The sequence below is a fragment of the Acartia tonsa genome, chromosome 5 (assembly GCF_053477335.1).
Source record: "Acartia tonsa isolate MP-2025a chromosome 5, ASM5347733v1, whole genome shotgun sequence".
In the NCBI taxonomy this organism is placed as follows: Eukaryota; Metazoa; Arthropoda; class Copepoda; order Calanoida; family Acartiidae; genus Acartia; species Acartia tonsa.
The window spans coordinates 19,133,427-19,154,605 of record NC_137264.1 but is presented as its reverse complement, the minus strand read 5'-3'; the positions used below and the strand labels follow the sequence as shown (position 1 = coordinate 19,154,605).

Below are 21,179 nucleotides of genomic sequence, written 5' to 3'. Positions count from 1 at the left end.
AAAAAATAAATAGCTAGTTGTCTTATGTCTACTATGCTACATTAATTATAGCTTTTACCAACAGCGAAATTAATTCAAGAAAAAAATCCCGAAACCTATACGAATTTTCATATATGTTAATTTGACGACCTTTCCATCTGCCTCCCAAATATTATTTTAGATTTTCACTTGTTGGTTATACCTTATTCCTGCATTTATTATGCTGGTTGCGATTTTTTTTTAACATTTATAAGAAAATATTTTCAAATATATTAATAGTTTTGTTTACAGTGCATGATAAATGCAGGTATTAATGACCACAATTGACACAGATACACTTTAAAAGGCCCAAAAAGCTAGTAATAGGGTAGCTGCGCTACTAAAAAATTCTCATATTGCTCTGATAAATTTAGAAATACATTCCCTGGCCTCAAAAAACCCTTATTTGACAATTTCGAACACGAAAATCGGGCTCTAAATAATTAAATCCCCTTTTTGCTTGATCTGCCCCAATGTGCAGTGTATGATAAATACAGGTATTAATGAACTGTGAATGATTAATCTCTGGAGAAAAGCTGGAATTGTCTGAATATTCTCACTTTCTTGGCAGTCATAACTTAAACTTAGAATTATTGCAGTACATTTTTCCTTTTTTTCTCTCACAATAATAAAAACACCTAAAGACTGACACGCACAACTTATAGTACAGTGGGCCCCATTCCTAAAGAGTGTTTGAGCACCTTATATATTTTTTTCCACCCCCTAAAGGATCAATTTAAAGTAATTTAAGGAGTAAGTTCTTACATGATTGGTCCTTCGCAATGTTGTCTGTTTAAATGATGTGCAAATGATAATAACTTAATTTGTGCTGTAAGCCATTTCTCAAATTGATATCATACATATATTTTTTCAATTCCAAAATGAAAATTGCCAATTTTATTCACTATTTATCTTCTTGTTTTAACCCTACATTTGTGACTTTTCTCAAAATCATTTCTTAGAAAGATTTTTGAAATAGCAGCAAATTTGTTTAAAATTAGAGAGTTTTAAAATTGTATTTGATGAAAGGTGACAGTGTGATTTGTAAGACATTTCCAGATAATTACCAACCCAAAAAAATCAACAAATTAAAGTTTTGCTGCTTAAATAAACCCAAATCCATACATTTTTATTATCATTGCATCAATTATTTTTTTTTATTTTCGGGAAGATTTACTTTAGTTCTCTGGATGATTTTAGGCTATTTTCTTTTTTGATTAAAGTTTCATAATACTATTCTGACATAAAATGATAGAAGGGTTATTTTGAAATAATTAAGGTTTAATTTAATTAAAAATAATTTATGCATAAAAAGTTGCAAAAACAGCAAAAACTTTTCAAGTGAGACAGGAAGTTTAAAAAAATCTTATAAACTTTAGGGTTATAAAAATAACCGTCTTCCCCCCAATTATCGCAAAATTATGTAAGTTGATTAAGTTATGTTAAATGTTAAAATTTGACACAAAATTCAAAGCACAATAGAGAAATACATAAAATTGATGATCAATAGTGAGCGCTAATTCTGTGATATTTTCTTACCCTTTTTTGGCTTGTTTTTTACAGTATTAGTGCCTTGACGTAAATTTGTACAACCGAATAACACCAATTGTTGATCATTCAAAAATTGTGTAGCAAAATTTAAGCAACTACAGTATAATGTTTGTTTATTCTTAAATTGTACAACTAAAATTAAGTTGGTTGTACAATAAATTTATTTTATACAGTAAGATTTGAACAAAGTTAAACATTTTAATGGGTAGTTAAAACTGATAAAATAAAGTATGAAAATATGAAACATACAATTTTTAATAAATTAATCATTTTAATAGTTGACCAATCATATTCCCATCCGTCTTTAATAAGTTTGTTTTATAAATAAAAGTATTTTTATAATTTTTTTCAGAGTCAGTTTTACAAATACCCTGAAAGCTAAGAGTGGTATTGAGATAATGAAAAACGCTCGATTTTGTAAATGATTGCAGATTTTAAAGTGACTTTTGTTCCATGGATTGATTCTTTCTCCTTAACAGTGCGTACATAACTTTAAGAAAGCCATTTTAAAAAAATCTTCGTATTTGTGATATTTTTAAGGATTAAAAGTGGGTTATTGATGATTAACTAACAAATTTTACTGTATGAAATTTATACTTTATATTATTTATACGCTATATCATGAAAAGACATGTTTAAAAATGATAATGCTCCTTAGAACAAAAACCGTTAACTCTGAATTTTTAAGTTGGTAATCACCTTACAAACTCATGTATTTATGGCCAAAAATAAGCAAAATATCAAAAACAGAGAAAATGGTTGGGAGCAGAAATCATTTCCTGCGAGGATTGTTTACTAAAAGCCATGCAAGCTTTAAAATGAATTGTCCTTGTTAATTTTGGTTGTTATGGTTGTGTGTGTCTACTAGGTTGACTTGGAAAGGTCACGCAGTCGAGTTTCATACAGCGGTTCATGGGCCAATGATAAGGTAGGATACCTGGGTTCTGCAGCCGCCAGCCAGCCGCCGAATAGCTGCTTTTTCAAAATTTCTTAGCTTCGGTTTAATGGCGGCTTTTTGGCCGCTGGTTGGCAGTTACCGCGCTCTGAAAGTAACAATGTTAAATAGAAAAGGTAAAATCATCGAATGAACATAATCTGGAAAGCCTCTAGAGGACGGGATTCATCAATAGGTCTAATTTTTGTGTATCTCTAAACCAAATCTTATTAATGAAGTGCAAGATTACGCGGCCAACCACCCTACAGACAACCAACCCAATATGATTGCACTGCTTTTCTCTGTAAGTCCTAATTCCTTATGGTCATGAGTTGCGCCTATTTTTGGCCAAAACCTTCTCTCTAACTATTGATTTATACATATTACATAGCAGTAGTAAGAACCATTTTTAACGTCTTTAGTTAAGACGCGGTGCTGTGCCGAGATTCAAACCTGGCATCTTTATGCATTTGTCGCGGGTTATTGGCGAAAATAGAAATGCACCCATATACAATTGCATCAAATAAAAGTTTAAATAGGTTGAGTTAGTGTTAATAACAGAAGTTTTTAATAATTTTCTAAGCTTATGAAAGAACAAATGTACCCATCAACGTGTCCACTGTAGCTTTAACTTTATATAAAACAACTTTAAAATTTATCATAGTTTGATCATTACATACAAAACATGAAACAAAGACATTTGGATGTTTGAATGCTGTTTTTGTTTAATATATAATATTGTGAAAATACATTTAAATCATTTTATTGAAAAAAGAAAACACATTTTTAATCTTTGAATTTTAAAGAAAAAAATTTCTTCAGATAATCTTATTTTTAAATTTTCAATTGCTCTGAAGGAGATAGATAGACAGACATCTAAAACACACAAACTTCGCTCTGGAACCTTTTTATGTTAACAAATATTAATATTTTTTATTTTTTCGCCACAACTATAAAGAAATTTAAACTAATTCATATTTCAAGGCGGATGACGTAATGTGGGCTAGTGCAATGGAGAATAAACGGTATCCCATCGTTGTGTTCAACCCCAGCGCTCTCAGTAACCCCTCCAACACCCCTGTGGGCATCAAGTATCACCTAACCTTTAAGGTAAGTATCTTATGTATGATTTTAATCAGTTGAATTTAAGAAAACTTATTTATGGTTAACGAACTGATAATTGATGGTTGTTTGCGTTTACATATTTATAAAGTTAGTTAAAAAATTTTAGGATATTTCTGTGATAAAAAAAAATCTTGCTTTTCCAGCCACAAGACATCTATAATGGCTGTTTAAGTAGCTTTGACTTTAGCAAAGAGTTTAATACATGCATATATAATTACCAATTCTTATCAGAGAGGAAGGGGATATTTGACTATTAAGAATACTTTGGATATTTTTGTGGAATTTTGATTGGTCCAAATTAACAGTTTCTATACATTTCAACCATTAATTTTGATCTACAAAGGGGGTATTGTTTATTAGGGTTGGGCCGGATATCCGGTCATTTTCAATATCCGGCCGGATACCGGATATTAAAACTATCCGGTTACATGATATCCGGCTAATTTTTGACGCCGGATATCTGGTTATCCGGCCGGATATCCGGTAATTTGCCGGATATCGAACGTTGGCCAGATATCCGGTCGGAACCGGATATCCGGCATTATAAATCAGCCGGATATCTGGTATCCGGCCCAACCCTATTGTTTATCATTATTTGAGATTATATAAATCTATCATGTATTGTCTTATCCCTTAATTTCATTGCATTTTGGAATCGAATTTTAATAAATTCAATTTTTAAAAATAGTTTTCATTTCTTCCTCTTTTAAGATTAGCTTCTATTTATAACTTCTATTCTCAACAAAGACCTAACGTTTTCTGTTTATAATAGTTATTTATCGCATCGTACTATAGACAGCTTACCGCGGATATTAAAATGAAAATTATAAGATTAAATCCCCTCATGATTTTTATTTAAGTATTTGTGGAAAATTTTTAAAGATGATTTTTCAGTGTGGCTGAAAACCGGTTCTTACCCAGTGGATAATAATCGGTTTTCAAGCCATACTGGAAAATGTATTATACATATGTATGTGTATCTGTTTGTTTGAAATAAAGTTTAATTAAACAAGACAAACTAAATTTGCTAACACAAACAATACACAAAATAAAAGAATGTTGGATTTTCAGATTTTTGTTAGAAATTTCTTTTTTGTACGCAACCCATTAAATATTTAATAGCTCAATCAGTATTAATTTATAATAAAAGCGTATTAATATGTACTAAACTATCGGCTACGCCCACAGCATCTAGGGGCTCTGTATTTAAATGGTTAGGGAAAAACTAAAATAGGACTATAAGTATCCTAAAAATATCCTGAGAATTAAATCTAAAAATAGAATTGCCTAAATCATCCCGAGGCCTATGTGAATCTTCCAAAAATAGAAAACTCAATCAGATTAATAATTCTTAAGCTGTAAATATATGAAAAAAAACTTACCATTTTACATAAATAATAGTATATGTATACCTATCCAGTATTCATTAACCCCACAGGTGTAAACCTATATATAAAATAGGTATGTTTAAATCTGCTTATTGGGTTTCCTCACTTTTCTACAAGTTGGATTTTTAACCACTTTAGGAAAATGAAAACAATGACAATCAAGTGATCCCTTTCTTAAAAATGTACCGCAACATTTTTAAAGTAAATTTATTCTTAAAAGAATTATCAATTGGTAAGGTTTTAATTGTCCCTAACTAATTAATTTGCTTTTGTTTAGGTTGTTCAAGCAGATGCAAAGATAGTTAGTCAAATATTTCATGCACATGGCTTTCATGAGGTATATATCAAGTATTTTTTGAAAGGGGTAAAATGAGGGGTTTCAAAATTTGAGAGGGGTAAACACCCCTTTAAACCCACCCCATGGATGTCTATGCTAGTTATCCCTTACTCTATCTATCTAATATTATGAATAAAATCAACAAATACAAATATTTTGTTTTTATCATTTTCATGAGAAAGACGCCAATTTTATTTTTCAATTTATTTCTATTCGGTTATTTATCTATCTATCAATCTATCTATCAATCTATCTATCAATCTATCTATCAGTCTATCTATCAATCTATCTATCAATCTATCTATCAATCTATCTATCAATCTATCTATCAATCTATCTATCAATCTATCTATCAATCTATCTATCAGTCTATCTATCAATCTATCTATCAATCTATCTATCAATCTATCTATCAATCTATCTATCAATCTATCTATCAATCTATCTATCAATCTATCTATCAATCTATCTATCTATCAATCTATCTATCAATCTATCTATCAATCTATCTATCAATCTATATATCAATCTATCTATCAATCTATCTATCAATCTATCTATCTATCTATCTAGGTTGGAATATGAACCAGGATTTTAACCTGATGTGGACAGGATCCCATCTTAAGCCTCAATCTTTCAAATCTCTATTCATATATCTATCTATCATATTATCTATCTATCTATTTAGGTTGGAAATATGAACCAGGATTTTAATCTGATGTGGACAGGTTCTCATCCCAAGCCCTAATCTTTGAAATCTCTGTCTATCTATCTCTATATATTATCTATCTTTCTTTATATCTAGCTATCCATCTATCTATTTATCTATCTATCTAGGTTGGAAACATGAACCAGGATTTTAACCTGATGTGGACAGGATCCCAACCCAAGCCCCAATCTTTCAAATCTCTATCCATCTATCTATCTATCATATTATCTATCTTATCTATTTAGGTTGGAAATATGAACCAGGATTTTAATCTGATGTGGACAGGTTCTCATCCCAAGCCCTAATCTTTGAAATCTCTGTCTATCTATCTCTTATATTATCTATCTTTCTATATATCTAGCTATCCATCTATCTATCTATCTATCTATCTAGGTTGGAAACATGAACCAGGATTTTAACCTGATGTGGACAGGTTCTCATCCCAAGCCCCAATCTTTCAAATCTCTGCTTCCTCACCAACGGGTCAATCATTTTCCAAGGTAAAACAATTCTTAGACAATACCTTTATCGTTATATAGTGGCTATAAAAAATGACGTTATACTGGCCTTCCATTGTTCAATTAAAATGTATACTTGCCAGCCATTCGTCTGTGTATAGGCCTATCATTGGTCATTTGTAATGTATGATGTCATTTTTCATAGTCTTTATAAACAGCCTCATACCTGCCTACAAAAAAGTATAACTGTGGTATAAAGAACAATTTAGATTAGAATGTTTTGGTACAAATTCTCTAAGCGATGGAGGAACCACCGAAGAAGCAGCTGATAGTGTCTATAACAAAAACCAAATTCACATGGTCTTAAAAAGATGGGAAAAATTCTAATTTTTTGGTATTTTAATAGGATGTTAACAAATGAGTTAAACATTTTCCACTCTTTTAAGATTGCGACTGTTAAATAAATTCAATAAAAATGATAAATATTTTAATTCTAAGATTATTTGTTCTAATATTCTTTAAAAATAAATTTTATTTCACATAAAACTATAATTTACAAGTTTAAGATTAGAGACATTTTTAAAATTAAAATTCTACAGAAACTGCGATTTTTAGGAGTTATGAGTTGACCCGTAAGGACCGGATGTACAAAAACATAGAAAGATTACAGCACGCCAAGGGACCCAAACATTTCAACTTTATTCCCAAGACATTTCTCATCCCACACGAATATTCAGAATTTGCCGCCACACATCATAGAATGAGAGGTGAGACATTATAGTCCTCTAGATTAGAACTGGTTTTGTGTCATAGCAATACTGAAAAATCATATATTGTATCATAATACAGACAATTTTTCCATGAATACTAAAATCAATACCAGTTTCTATGGTCCGGGCCTTCTGTCCTTAGGACCAACAAAACTATAATTATTTCACATTTTACTATCCGCAGAAAATATCCATAATATGATTTGCTAAATATTGAATTGTTAATTACCTAAAGTTGTCATTGCTGGAAAGTGACCCCCTTGGTTATTTTAAAAATATGTAATGTTATCTTTTATTGCCTTGTGATTATAAAGATAAAATTTCATAAAATGATGAAACACATACAACACTTTACGAGTATTTTAAAAATGTATATTACCTTTTCCTACCTCTATATATCGTACTAGCGGCTACGCCCCCTAAAAAAAATATTTTGGAGGGAGGTGGTACTCTCTTCAAATATAGTTATAAACCTTCCCAGGACCTATTAAAGGTACCCTGTAAAGTAAAATCATAACAGTTCAGCGGTCAGCCAGTTCCTTCGGTACAGTCAGACAGACAAACTGTTATTAAATTCTAAGTATTAGCAAATGCGTTCCTGTCATCAAGGGGATTTGTATTCTTAAGAGAAAAGAGGATTCAGAAATTAATCTTAAAATTTACCAATTAAACAATTTCAGGGGCTTGGATTGTAAAGCCAGTTGCGTCTTCCAGGGGTCGTGGAATTTTCCTTGTTAATCATCCAAATCAGGTATACTTCTATCTATCTGTCTATCCATCCATCTATCCATCTATAAATCAATTCTTCTTTCTATCCATCCATCTATCTATCCATCCATCTATAAATCCATTCATCTCTCTATCCATCCATCTATCTATCCATCTATAAATAAATTTTTCTTTCTATCCATCCATCTATCTATCCATCCACCTAGCTATCCATCCACCTATATATCCATCCATCTTTGTATCCATCCATGTATCTATCCATTCTTCTATCTATCAATCCATCCATCTTTCTATCCATCTGCCTATTTGTTCATGTATCTATCTGTATGTCTACCTATTTGTAAATCTATCTACATTCTTTCAACTGTTTGAGATCATAGCTTACATTTTAAAGTTTAACTGTCAAAATGTAATTAGTTTTTTCTTGGTTTGAAACGAATTAATTTTCTACTAATTATATTATGACATTTCACAAACAATGACTTTTACTTTTTCTTCTGTCAGAAATCATAATTTACAGAGATAGGTCAACTTAAGATTAATTATCCATCCTCTTTCTATTTTCTGTAATGGGTCATGATAAGAATTAAGGACTGTCTCATAGTATGATAGTATATTTCTAAAATGTTTCTAAACATTTTCTTACTTTAACTTAAAATTAACAAAATAAAAATAAAATTGTATTAAGCATTAGCATGCAATGTGAATCTTAATTTTTACTTTAATTAGCTTTTTAAAATGAAATGTACTTTTGACACTCAAAAAAATTGAAAGTTAAGCTTTACATAAAGAAGAAGATTAATGAAACAAAAAAAAATATTTTGAAATCTATAATACAAAGTAGCTTGATGTCTGTCCGTCTGTCCGTCTGTCCGTCTGTCCGTCTGTCTGTCCCTTAAGATCTCGGTAACCACTGAACCGATTGGATTCTACTCTTCAGGGTATATACCTACTGGTCCTGTGGTGGTTTTAGGCTATTTTCTTGGGGGGAAGGACACCCCCAACCCCCCCAAAAAAACAAAAAAATCCCCCCCTATTTTTTTTTTTTTTTTTTTTTTTTTGCAGAAGATTTCCTAGGTCCTTTATTTTTTTTGCAGAAGATTTCCTAGGTCCTTTATTTTTTTGCAGAAGATTTCCTTGGTCCTTTTACAAATTTCACCTCAATTTATTTTTGATCACCTCTTGGGGCAAAGCCCCTAGAGGCTAGGGGCGAAGCCGCTAGTTTTTTATATAAAGTAAATAAAAGAATTTTGAATTTTAACTACTATTATTATGATTATTTACATTTGTATATCAATGTTAATATGGTCAAATCACGTAAGAACTTGGTATGCTCAGTTTATACTATTTATTAACTAGACTTGTAGGGTAGATTTGCTTCTAAAAAGTACACAAATACAGAAGGTTTTCTTGAGTAACTTTTATTTTTGTTTTTAATAAAAAAAAACTGTGACGTAGAGGTAATTCAAAATAATTCATCATGCAACAGTATTTATCTATTTTTCTATCACTTTCTTACAAAATTTATTCATTTTTCTTGTTTCCAAGTTAAATAAGTGCTTTCCCGCAAAGTGCCTAGAGAACACAGAAACCACCCAATCCCTTTAGTTTAAATCAGATTGAAAATTATAAGTTTTTTATTATTATATACGTAACAACCGCGAGGGACTAACCCAGCACCTTATATAACCTAACTAACCTGACTTAAAGTAATGAACTAACAAAAAGAAAAAACTGCCTTCCCCCATTCTTTCTTATTTTCAAATTAATTGTGGAGGGGGGGGGGGATTCTGTGTTCGACTAGACACTTTGAGGGAAACTGCCAAAATATGTATATTCTTTTTATCCAGGTGCCATTAGAAGAGCCGATGGTGGTGGCCAAGTATATAGACAATCCGCTCCTGATCAACGGACACAAATCCGACCTTCGGCTTTACGTACTGGTCACTTCATATGATCCGCTCATTATCTATCTATATGAAGAAGGCCTTGTAAGGTAGGTTATAAAAGTAACATGGTGTGCATCTATCAGTCTGTAGCAAAGGATCTCATTAACCTCTGAACCCATATAGTGCTACTTTACAGTAAAGCTTTTTATAGGTCCAGGAAAGGTTTTTAACTATTTTGGGTGAAATTGGCCCTAGCAAAAAATCTCTAGTTCTAATAGTTATACTCATAAAAAAATAATATAAATTTTTCCAACGTAATGAAAGTTAGAATCTAAAGAACACCATTTGCATGTGTGGTAAAACAAATTTATCCTATTCTGTAACAATATATGCGATGAATTTACTTTGAAGGTTTCTCCTTAGGAAAATTCAATTTATAGAAGTCCCACTGAGAGCTCTCTTTCTTTCTTTTTTCCTCCTTTTTTTTGGTATATCTGGCTTCACCCTTAGCCTTCAGAGCCGTTGCCTCAAATAATAAATGAAGGGGGGGAAATTCGACACATTTAATTTTGTTGTATGAAAAAAAGAAGAAAAATATCATGGGAAGGTGGGATCATAGACGTCCAAGGGGGGGAAGGTAAAGTGGGGATTACCCCCCCCCCCAAATTTTCATTTATCCCCCCCATTTAAAATTTACCCCTACCCTGTATTTACCCCCCAAACAATTTTGGGGGGTAAATACCCCCCAAAAAACAAAAATTCTCTAACAAAAAAAAATTTGCGTGCTTCGCGCGCATTTTTAATACTAAATATTTAATAAAATTTACCCCTACCAACAGATTTCAGAGGGGGTAATTACCCCCCCCCCCCCCCCAAGCAAATTTTACGACGAACCCCAAACTGTCCCACTTTGAGAAAGACGATTCCAGTGACGTCATATACGTTTAGGGAAGGGGGGAAGAAAATCTCTTCCCTTTTCTCCCATCTGTTTTGAAGAGATTTTCTTCCCCCCCAACCTTTTTCTTTCCCGAAACGTGTATGACGTCATTGGAATCGTCTCTCTCAAAGTGGGACAGTTTGGGGTTTGTCAAATTTTACCCCCGGGGTAAAAATTTTGGGGGGGTAAATAAAAAATTTTTTACCCACCCAAAAAAATAAAGCTTAGACGCCCCTGGGTGGCAGGATATTTTTTGTTTTGGTCAAAACATAGGTCAAAGAATATACGCACCCCTGGGTATAATTTTTTAGTGAAGGGGTGCCTAGTCATCAGCTTAAAACCATCCAAAAGCGTCCCTTAAAAGCACAACTTAACCCTCAAATTATTTTCAGAGATAATTCGCTTCCAACAAAATCCTTACTTCTTTAAATCATGAAAAATTCCGTTGCAAAGAATTATATCGACAAAAAAAACTTGGTAATTACCCCCATTTGTTAACTTTTTCAGGACACACAGACAAACAGACATCAAACTACTTTAGTACAAGAATGTAATCTTCTTTTAGGTTTGCAACTGTGAAGTATGATAATTCTGGTAAAAATCTTTGGAATCCATGTATGCATCTTTGTAACTATTCCATCAACAAATATCATTCAGGTAAACTTGAATACACGGATACTAGGTTAAGTAAATGACTAATTTTTTCTCGTATTAATTCGAATCCGGTGGATAGAAACCGGTTCTCATCCATACGAAAAAACTATGTCTAGCATCGTATTATATACAGCTTTCTACGAATATAAAAATGTACAATCATAAGATTAAAACCAGCTTTTTTAGCCGGTGCCTTTGGCACCTCGGGGCTAAAAAAACTAGTTTTAATCTTATAAATGTACATTCTATATCCGCGGAAAGCCGTTTATAATACGATGCGAGAAATAACTATTCTCGTATTCATTCGAAACTGATTAATATCCGGTGGATTAGAATTTAGAACCGGTTCTAAGCAAAACGAAAAAATTATGTCTAGAATATCAAACATAAATGTACAATCATAAGATTGGGGCTAAAAAACGGGTTTTAACCTTATAATTGTACATTTTATACCCGCTGAAAGCTTAATTTATCTCTTTTCACACATTTGTCGGTGGTTTCATTAAAGTACCCAGAACACAAACCCACCATACCCTTATTTTGAAATAAATTAAAAATAAGTGGAAGGGGGTGGATAGTTTTTCGATTGTTTTTTATTAAGGTTAGGTTATATTGGGTATTTGGTAGCCCAATAGGGTTAAGGCACTGCAGTTGTAGGCCCCTTACCTCAGCATTTTCAGTGAAAACATAAATTTGTCTTTTGATAGAAAAGCAATTCTAATGATGAGAAAAGTGCTTAAACAACCAAAGTAAGATTAATTCCTTGCATTTGTATAAAAAATCTAAAATGACTTGTTCTTGGATGTTTTATTATTTTTTTCTCTTTCAAAAATTAATTTGACAATCGGATGTATTTGAAAAGTTTCGAATTAAACAAGAATAAGTCAGAATTTAGTCAGTTTTCAATTTTTTCATACCTTAAAACTGTTTCATGAAGAGGGGATTATTTTATCACTGCATCATATCCTTCCTATAAACCATGTCTAAATGGGTTATATGACTTTGAAATTAAGCTTAAAATAAATTAAACATATTAAAAGGATTGGTTCATTAATCTACAACTGTCAAATCTGTATCCTACAAAGCTACCCTTCACCAGTATTAGCCTTTAAACTACCCCCTTGTCTTATTTTCAATCAATTTCAAAAATAAAGGGTTGTGTGTTTCATTGTTCAATAGGAACTTTGAGGGAAATCATCCCATGAATAACATTATTTATTTCTTTTAGATTATATAAAAAGTAGTGATCCAGATAACGATGATCAGGGTCACAAATGGTCTTTAAGGTAATCAAACGGATGGAAGGATAGATGAATAGATAGATATATAGCATTAGTTGATGTAGAAATTAAATGGCTAGATTGATCAACTTCGAATAGAAAGTAGGATTGATGAAAAGATAGATATATCTATAGCTAGATAGATGATTAGATTGAAATATGGAAAAATTTATAATTAGAAAGGATTAGATGCATACATAACTAGATAGCTTTTTGAAGATAAAGTTAGATTAATTGGTGGATAGATTGTTAAATGAATAGATAAATTGAATAGATTGATAGATAATAAATGGATAGAGAAATAGATGGAAAGATGAATTAACTTATACCCTTTCCTATTTTCTACTTCTTTTCTTATATTTGTCCTTAGATTTTTCTGGATTTTTCTTTGAAGGCTAATTACCATTGCATAAATGTTCAAGGTATTTGCTTTCAAAATCTTTTCTACCCTTGAAACTAATACAATTACAATCATAATTTCCAATTTTATCACGGAGAAAGGTAAAGAAGAATTTTATAATTGTTGAATTTGTTTTTTTCATCACGTTTCCTTATTGCACCTGAAAAATACTATATTGCTCATGACTTCTGTTTTTCTAGAAAATGAGGTTCCATTTGGGTCTTTAATTTTCTTAATTAATAACAATAACAGGTAGCTATTTAATCTGTTGTTAAGCTTCTCAATGATGTAATCATACTTTCAAAATTGATTTTGATTATAACTTTAGAATTTTGAGAATATTTTCTATTAATTAAAGTAAGCTTTTACCTATTCCTTTATTATACAAATTACTGTGAAGATATAAAAGAAACTAATTGTATTATTATATAGTTTGTATTGTGCATCTGATTTGCCTTCAAACTTTAAATTATATCAAATATTGCATCTGTACATTATATAATCAGATATTAAAGTAAAGGAATAGAGGGGGAAATAGTTTTATGTAACTCTACCCACGGGGTAGGGATCCTATGCTGACTTTCAGTTGGGTCTTTGAATGTCAGCCAATAGCGTCGCAAGATTTAAACATAGCCGAGTCCCTGCAAAAGAACATAAAGAAATTTGCTAGCAGACGAAAAAGGTTCCACTACTTGGGTCAAGTGGTTATCTGGATTATACTTCTATACTTATTTATATATTTATTAATCAGATAATAGATTGATAAAAAATGTTTTTTTTCTTACAAAACATAATTCGTGATACATAATAATATGCCATTATCGTGTCATATAATACTAGGAATTAACAAATTCAGTATCAAACTGTATGAGAAATTTTAAAATGAAAAATATCAGTGTTTTCATAGATAAACTTCAATATATTATTTTCAAGATATTAACTATGGAGTTGCTACGCTTCCTAGATTGTACCTAATCTTTACCTGAAACTGCATAAACAGTCTGAAAACTATGGGGCGATTCTTTTTAGAAGTATCCAAATTTTGCACTCTGTTAATGCAAATTTCAGAAAGTTAATAATGTTTACAACGGATGCAGAATATACGTGGATATTATGACAGGGGGAAAATTGTCGTAAATTTAGATTGCTATTTCCACTGTCTTTTGGTTAATTTGTTCAAATATAGGAGATGAGGGGATAGAGTAAAGGATGTGGAAGGGAGAATCTTTATGTCAGCCCGCTGCGTGTTTCTTTTTATTAAATAACATGAAAAAGCTGGTGTAAGATCCAAATAATAATATATCCATTATGTTTACCCTTCATACTTTTATACTTCTCTAGGTCAATCAGATTTTATTATGCAAATTAGATTTATTGGGTATTTTTATAAAGTGAAGCTTTTTCTATAATTTGGGACTGTCAGTACGTCCGTCTGGATAGCTCGTTTCGTTAATTTAAACATGTTAAAATTGTCCTATCGATTTCAATTCTTGAATGATAATTCCTGGAACAGTTCAGTACGTATAAGGAAGCGTAACAACTCTAAAATCGTTACCAGAAAGTCCGTATGTTCATATAAAACATGCTGTTTTTACTTCTTTGACAACAACTTTATTCCTACTTTTGTATACTCTATTATATGAAGGAGGGGGAGTTTAAATCATCATATTGTTCATTGATACTTGGATAAAAAGAATAAATTATTATATTTTCTTTTCAGTGCCTTTCTGAAACATCTGAAAGCGAACAATATCGACACTGGACAATTAATGCAAAATATAGAGGATGTCATTATCAAGGTAAGGAAAAGCTATATGATAGCCGCGCTACTAATTATATATTATTATTATATTATTGTATATGTGAATATTTCAATAATGGAGAGGGTAAAACTTTTTAAACAGGGTTTTTCAACAGGGACTTACCTCCCCACTTCTCCTCTCCCTATCCAAAAAAGTGCACTAACGTATTTTATTTCAAAGCATTTTTTTAGTTGGGTCAATACTTGATTATTTAATTTTCAACTTTTGAAGAGTATTAATACTTAACTCTTAATTTCTTCATTTTGAATTTTCCTTTAGAGTATAATATCTGTGGAGTTTCCTGTTAACAGTGCTTGCAAGATGTTTGTTCCTCACAGGTATAGATGGATAGATAGATATATAGATAGATAGATAGATAGATAGATAGATAGATAGATAGATAGATAGATAGATAGATAGATAGATAGATAGATAGATAGATAGATAGATAGATAGATAGATAGATAGATAGATAGATAGATAGATAGATAGTTAGATATATAGATAGATAGACAGACAGACAGACAGACAGACAGACAGACAGATAGAAATACAGAGCTATAGACAGACAAACGGATAGATAGACGGACATACACACAGACAGATAGATAGACAGACATATAGATAGATAGACAAATAGACATAAAGCTATATAGACGGACAGATTCATAGATGGATACATACTTTTATTTCATGAAAAAAAAACGAAATGAAGAATGTATTGTAATGCATTTGAGGTTTTTAGTTTCACAAAAGTTTTTTTACAGAAAAAAACTAAAACTCTGTAGGTATGTATGTACAAATGAATAATAAAACTTTTTTATAGCTATTTTATATCATTAATGTAGCCAAAAATATGTTTTACTCTTTAAGAAATTCTGACTTGACTTTTAAATAAAGGCATGACAAAAATCTTAATATTCTTATTAATTTCAGGAACAACTGTTTTGAACTCTACGGGTTTGATATACTCATAGATTCAGAATTAAAGGTAACAATTTTTTTAAATATTTTAAAACATTATTTGTCAAATAATTACTGTTTTGTTAAACCATTTTGTTAGATTAAACTAAAACAAACACATATATTAAATTGTGAAAAGAGGTATACGCTTAAGCTGGATTATTGCTTAAAATAAAGCCAAGCAAAACATTAAATTTTAAAAATGGTTTCAAAAAGCCTAAAACAGTTGTTTTTTAATAGTTTCAAAATTGAAATAATGTATTAATATAATGTAGAATAAATGTATGTAGAATATAAAAAAGCTGCAGTGTGTAAGGAATAATGCAGTACAGTAAAACATAAAGTTTTATTATGTACTTATTTCTTTATTGGCATGTATTTGTACTACAGTATGTAGTGTCACTGTGCAGTATTGGACTTTTAAAATCAAATTCCAAAATTTGTACAACTTAGTTCTTGCGCTTTTATAATTAGATAGTGTCTGCGCTATGTATTGGAAGTGGAAGGAAAGGGAAGAAAATAGCCTAAAACCATCCTGAGATTATATTAAGCTTAACAACTTAAATATGTTTATAATTTATTATCTTTGAGTGTACCTTATATTGTTTTGAAAGGGTACAGTAAAGCAAAATACGCAATTTCTCTGTTTATACATGCATATATAAGTACAAAACCTACAAATCATTATTGACGATCTAGTATTATTGATGTAGTTATAGTATTTAGATACTTTATGTATAATAACGCTTTATTGGTCTATAAACAAGCATTTTGTTCTGATCATGCAGTTAACAAAGTCTATTTTTTATTGTTTATTATCATGTGATACAGACGAGACTGCTATCCATGACACTCTTAATGTCAGGTTCAATAACCAGGGATAACTGAGAGGAGTCAATTCTGTCCGGGCTATTTGGTTCAGTAACACCCAACAGACAACTAACTCTTTGATTGCATGACCTTTGTCTGGAAGTCCCAACCAAGCATGGTAATCAGTTGCGTCTGTTTTGTGCCTAGGCATTCCCCCTACTCAAACTGTTAATGTCGCGCACCTGACATAGCGGCAGTAGGAACCATTATCAAAGTTTTTAGCTTTACTGCTAGGAATAGCAAGGGGTAATTTTATATGGGAGGAGGGAGTTGAAGAGGAATTTATTAAATTTTGGAGAGTGTTGCAACCCATAGAAATACAGTCTATAAAATTAACAGTTAGGTAATAAGAATAGCACAACCCAATCGGATCAGCAGGAAGCAAGATCTTAATCTGGACGAACAGGCGGACTGACAGACATACATCTTTTTATTCTGTATTACAGATGAATAGTTAGTTGTATTTACCTACACCTAGACTTTAGCAAAGTGTTTGATTACTATTCTAGAAATAATCAGATGTTCAAGTACATTTAGAGCATCTAAATATCAATATAATATTTTTGCTACTAAACCATCCATTAAAAGAAAGTTTAAATGAAGAGTTCGCGGATTTCTGATAAAGAATACAACTATTTTTTAACGATTTGAAACCGGTTTGTTAATAATGAAATATTTGTCTACTACCGGCTACTCCCCTAGAGGCCTCTTGAGGAGGGGGGAGTTAAAATATGTAGATAACCCATTTTTATCAGATTTGAAAAGAAAAAGTAAAAAAATTAGGCGGTTTTTTTTTAGTTTAAGAAAAAAAATTACTTTTAAAGGTGGGGAGTCAATTTTTTTCTAGGGGCGATTTGGTGGACCTTTGATAAGCTACCTTGTAAAGGAGAACCATAACGGTTCAGCGGTTAACGAATACCTTTGGTACTGACAAACAAACATCCTGTTACTTTATTATAAGGATTTCATACATTGAAAATCTAGATTCATTAGTAACACTGCATATAAACTTTGTTTGTTTCAAAACAAGGTTTAAAAGGACTTTCTTACAGTTAGATTTATTTGCAGTAGCTTTGTACTTTTATATATTGTTGCTTAGGGTTATTCCTGCGGGGTGATTAAAAACGCGGCAATCTTTTAATCCCAAAGTAACTTAACCTAACCAAAAAAGCATAAAAATTACTTTTTTTTAAAAGATTGTTTGTGTTCCACGTTGGATATAAGGAAAAATGCTAACATATTATTATTAATGCTTTATCGTATGAAAATACATTCAAACATATCTTTAAGTACATAAGTAAATTAGAATTGTGTTTTTCATTAGGATGAAAGTTTATTAAATTTCTAGTTGTATATATGTTTAATTAATAACTATGTATTCATACATCCTGGAAGGTTTATAAACAAAAACTTATTAAAAGCAAATGTTTTTTTTCATACAATATAATTTTCATTCTCTACGTCTTTAGTAGCGAAGCTATTCTATAAATAAGAATCTCCATTTGTACGTCAGTCCATAAAAATCTTTGAATCTATAGAAAAAGATTGAAAAACTATTTAGAAAAACTTTGTAAGTCTGTCTGTCTTTCCGGCCTTCAATAATACGATAAACTCGGATCATTAAACAAAATCTTTTTTAAATGATTTCTAGGACTAATGTGTCAACTCTCTTACCATGTTTTATTTTGTTTGGCTGTTCTTGACATCTTAATAGTATTTTTGGGCTCTCATCTCCTTATGGATGTTGTCATCCCTTCTATAATTATTTTTACTTTTGTCAGGCTTGGTTGCTGGAAGTGAACCTGTCCCCTTCTCTGAACGTTGATGCACCCATAGATATGAAAATTAAATCTGCCATGATCAGGTATTATTTATTGTGTGTGTGTGCTAAGTCACGTGAAAATATAATTATAATAACTATACTATTGACCTGATGACCCTGGTTGGTATACCTGCAGTAGAGTGTGTGTGTGTGTGCTAAGTCACTTTAAAATATAATTATAATGACTATTCTAGTGACCTGATGACCCTGGTTGGTATATCTGCAGTAGAGTGTGTGTGTGTGCTAAGTCACTTTAAAATATAATTATAATGACTATTCTAGTGACCTGATGACCCTGGTTGGTATATCTGCAGTAGAGTGTGTGTGTGTGCTAAGTCACGTAAAAATATAATTATAATGACTATTCTAGTGACCTGATGACCCTGGTTGGTATATCTGCAATAGAGTGTGTGTGTGTGCTAAGTCACGTAAAAATATAATTATAATGACTATTCTAGTGACCTGATGACCCTGGTTGGTATATCTGCAATAGAGTGTGTGTGTGTGCTAAGTCACGTAAAAATATAATTATAATGACTATTCTAGTGACCTGATGACCCTGGTTGGTATACCTGCAGTAGAGTGTGTGTGTGTGTGCTAAGTCACTTTAAAATATAATTATAATGACTATTCTAGTGACCTGATGACCCTGGTTGGTATATCTGCAGTAGAGTGTGTGTGTGTGCTAAGTCACTTTAAAATATAATTATAATGACTATTCTAGTGACCTGATGACCCTGGTTGGTATATCTGCAGTAGAGTGTGTGTGTGTGCTAAGTCACGTAAAAATATAATTATAATGACTATTCTAGTGACCTGATGACCCTGGTTGGTATATCTGCAATAGAGTGTGTGTGTGTGCTAAGTCACGTAAAAATATAATTATAATGACTATTCTAGTGACCTGATGACCCTGGTTGGTATATCTGCAATAGAGTGTGTGTGTGTGCTAAGTCACGTAAAAATATAATTATAATGACTATTCTAGTGACCTGATGACCCTGGTTGGTATACCTGCAGTAGAGTGTGTGTGTGTGTGCTAAGTCACTTTAAAATATAATTATAATGACTATTCTAGTGACCTGATGACCCTGGTTGGTATATCTGCAGTAGAGTGTGTGTGTGTGCTAAGTCACTTTAAAATATAATTATAATGACTATTCTAGTGACCTGATGACCCTGGTTGGTATATCTGCAGTAGAGTGTGTGTGTGTGCTAAGTCACGTAAAAATATAATTATAATGACTATTCTAGTGACCTGATGACCCTGGTTGGTATATCTGCAATAGAGTGTGTGTGTGTGCTAAGTCACGTAAAAATATAATTATAATGACTATTCTAGTGACCTGATGACCCTGGTTGGTATATCTGCAATAGAGTGTGTGTGTGTGCTAAGTCACGTAAAAATATAATTATAATGACTATTCTAGTGACCTGATGACCCTGGTTGGTATACCTGCAGTAGAGTGTGTGTGTGTGTGCTAAGTCACTTTAAAATATAATTATAATGACTATTCTAGTGACCTGATGACCCTGGTTGGTATATCTGCAGTAGAGTGTGTGTGTGTGCTAAGTCACTTTAAAATATAATTATAATGACTATTCTAGTGACCTGATGACCCTGGTTGGTATATCTGCAGTAGAGTGTGTGTGTGTGCTAAGTCACGTAAAAATATAATTATAATGACTATTCTAGTGACCTGATGACCCTGGTTGGTATATCTGCAATAGAGTGTGTGTGTGTGCTAAGTCACGTAAAAATATAATTATAATGACTATTCTAGTGACCTGATGACCCTGGTTGGTATATCTGCAATAGAGTGTGTGTGTGTGCTAAGTCACGTAAAAATATAATTATAATGACTATTCTAGTGACCTGATGACCCTGGTTGGTATATCTGCAGTAGAGTGTGTGTGTGTGCTAAGTCACGTAAAAATATAATTATAATGACTATTCTATTGACCTGATGACCCTGGTTGGTAGTGTGTGTGTGTGCTAAGTCATGTGAAAATATAATTATAATGACTATATATTCTATTGACCTGATGACCCTGGTTGGTAGTGTGTGTGTGTGCTAAGTCACGTGAAAATATAATTATAATAACTATTCTATTGACCTGATGACCCTGGTTGGTATACCTGCAGTAGAGTGTGGGTGTGCTAAGTTATGTGACAATATAATTATAATGACTATTCTAGTGACCTGATGATCCTGGTTGGTATACCTGGAGTAGAGTGTGTGTGTGTGTGTGTGCTAAGTCATGTGAAAATATAATTATAATGACTATTCTAGTGACCTGATGATCCTGGTTGGTATACCTGCAGTAGTGTGTGTGTGTGTGTGCTAAGTCACTTGAAAATATAATTATAATGACTATTCTAGTGACCTGATGACCCTGGTTGGTATACCTGCAGTAGAGTGTGGGTGTGCTAAGTTATGTGACAATATGATTATAATGACTATTCTAGTGACCTGATGATCCTGGTTGGTATACCTGCAGTAGTGTGTGTGTGTGTGTGTGCTAAGTCACTTGAAAATATA

At 31.8% G+C, this 21,179-nt stretch overlaps 1 protein-coding gene across 4 annotated transcripts in view; it reads left to right on the top strand.

The window, feature by feature from the left end:
- Positions 1 to 21,179, top strand: part of LOC145318931 (tubulin polyglutamylase TTLL5-like) — a 78,274-nt gene that overhangs the window by 35,698 nt on the left and 21,397 nt on the right. For 2 of the 4 annotated variants that reach the window (XM_080160647.1, XM_080160645.1), the window contains exons 6-18: positions 2,438 to 2,497; positions 3,488 to 3,613; positions 5,294 to 5,353; positions 6,456 to 6,562; positions 7,136 to 7,287; positions 7,971 to 8,041; positions 9,870 to 10,015; positions 11,411 to 11,502; positions 12,728 to 12,785; positions 14,900 to 14,978; positions 15,261 to 15,319; positions 15,918 to 15,972; positions 18,596 to 18,678. In XM_080160647.1, the coding sequence (XP_080016773.1) occupies positions 2,438 to 2,497; positions 3,488 to 3,613; positions 5,294 to 5,353; positions 6,456 to 6,562; positions 7,136 to 7,287; positions 7,971 to 8,041; positions 9,870 to 10,015; positions 11,411 to 11,502; positions 12,728 to 12,785; positions 14,900 to 14,978; positions 15,261 to 15,319; positions 15,918 to 15,972; positions 18,596 to 18,678 (1,148 nt within the window). The remainder of the gene's footprint in view (positions 1 to 2,437; positions 2,498 to 3,487; positions 3,614 to 5,293; positions 5,354 to 6,455; positions 6,563 to 7,135; positions 7,288 to 7,970; positions 8,042 to 9,869; positions 10,016 to 11,410; positions 11,503 to 12,727; positions 12,786 to 14,899; positions 14,979 to 15,260; positions 15,320 to 15,917; positions 15,973 to 18,595; positions 18,679 to 21,179) is intronic. The other 2 variants (XM_080160648.1, XM_080160646.1) reach the window with 1 other exon arrangement.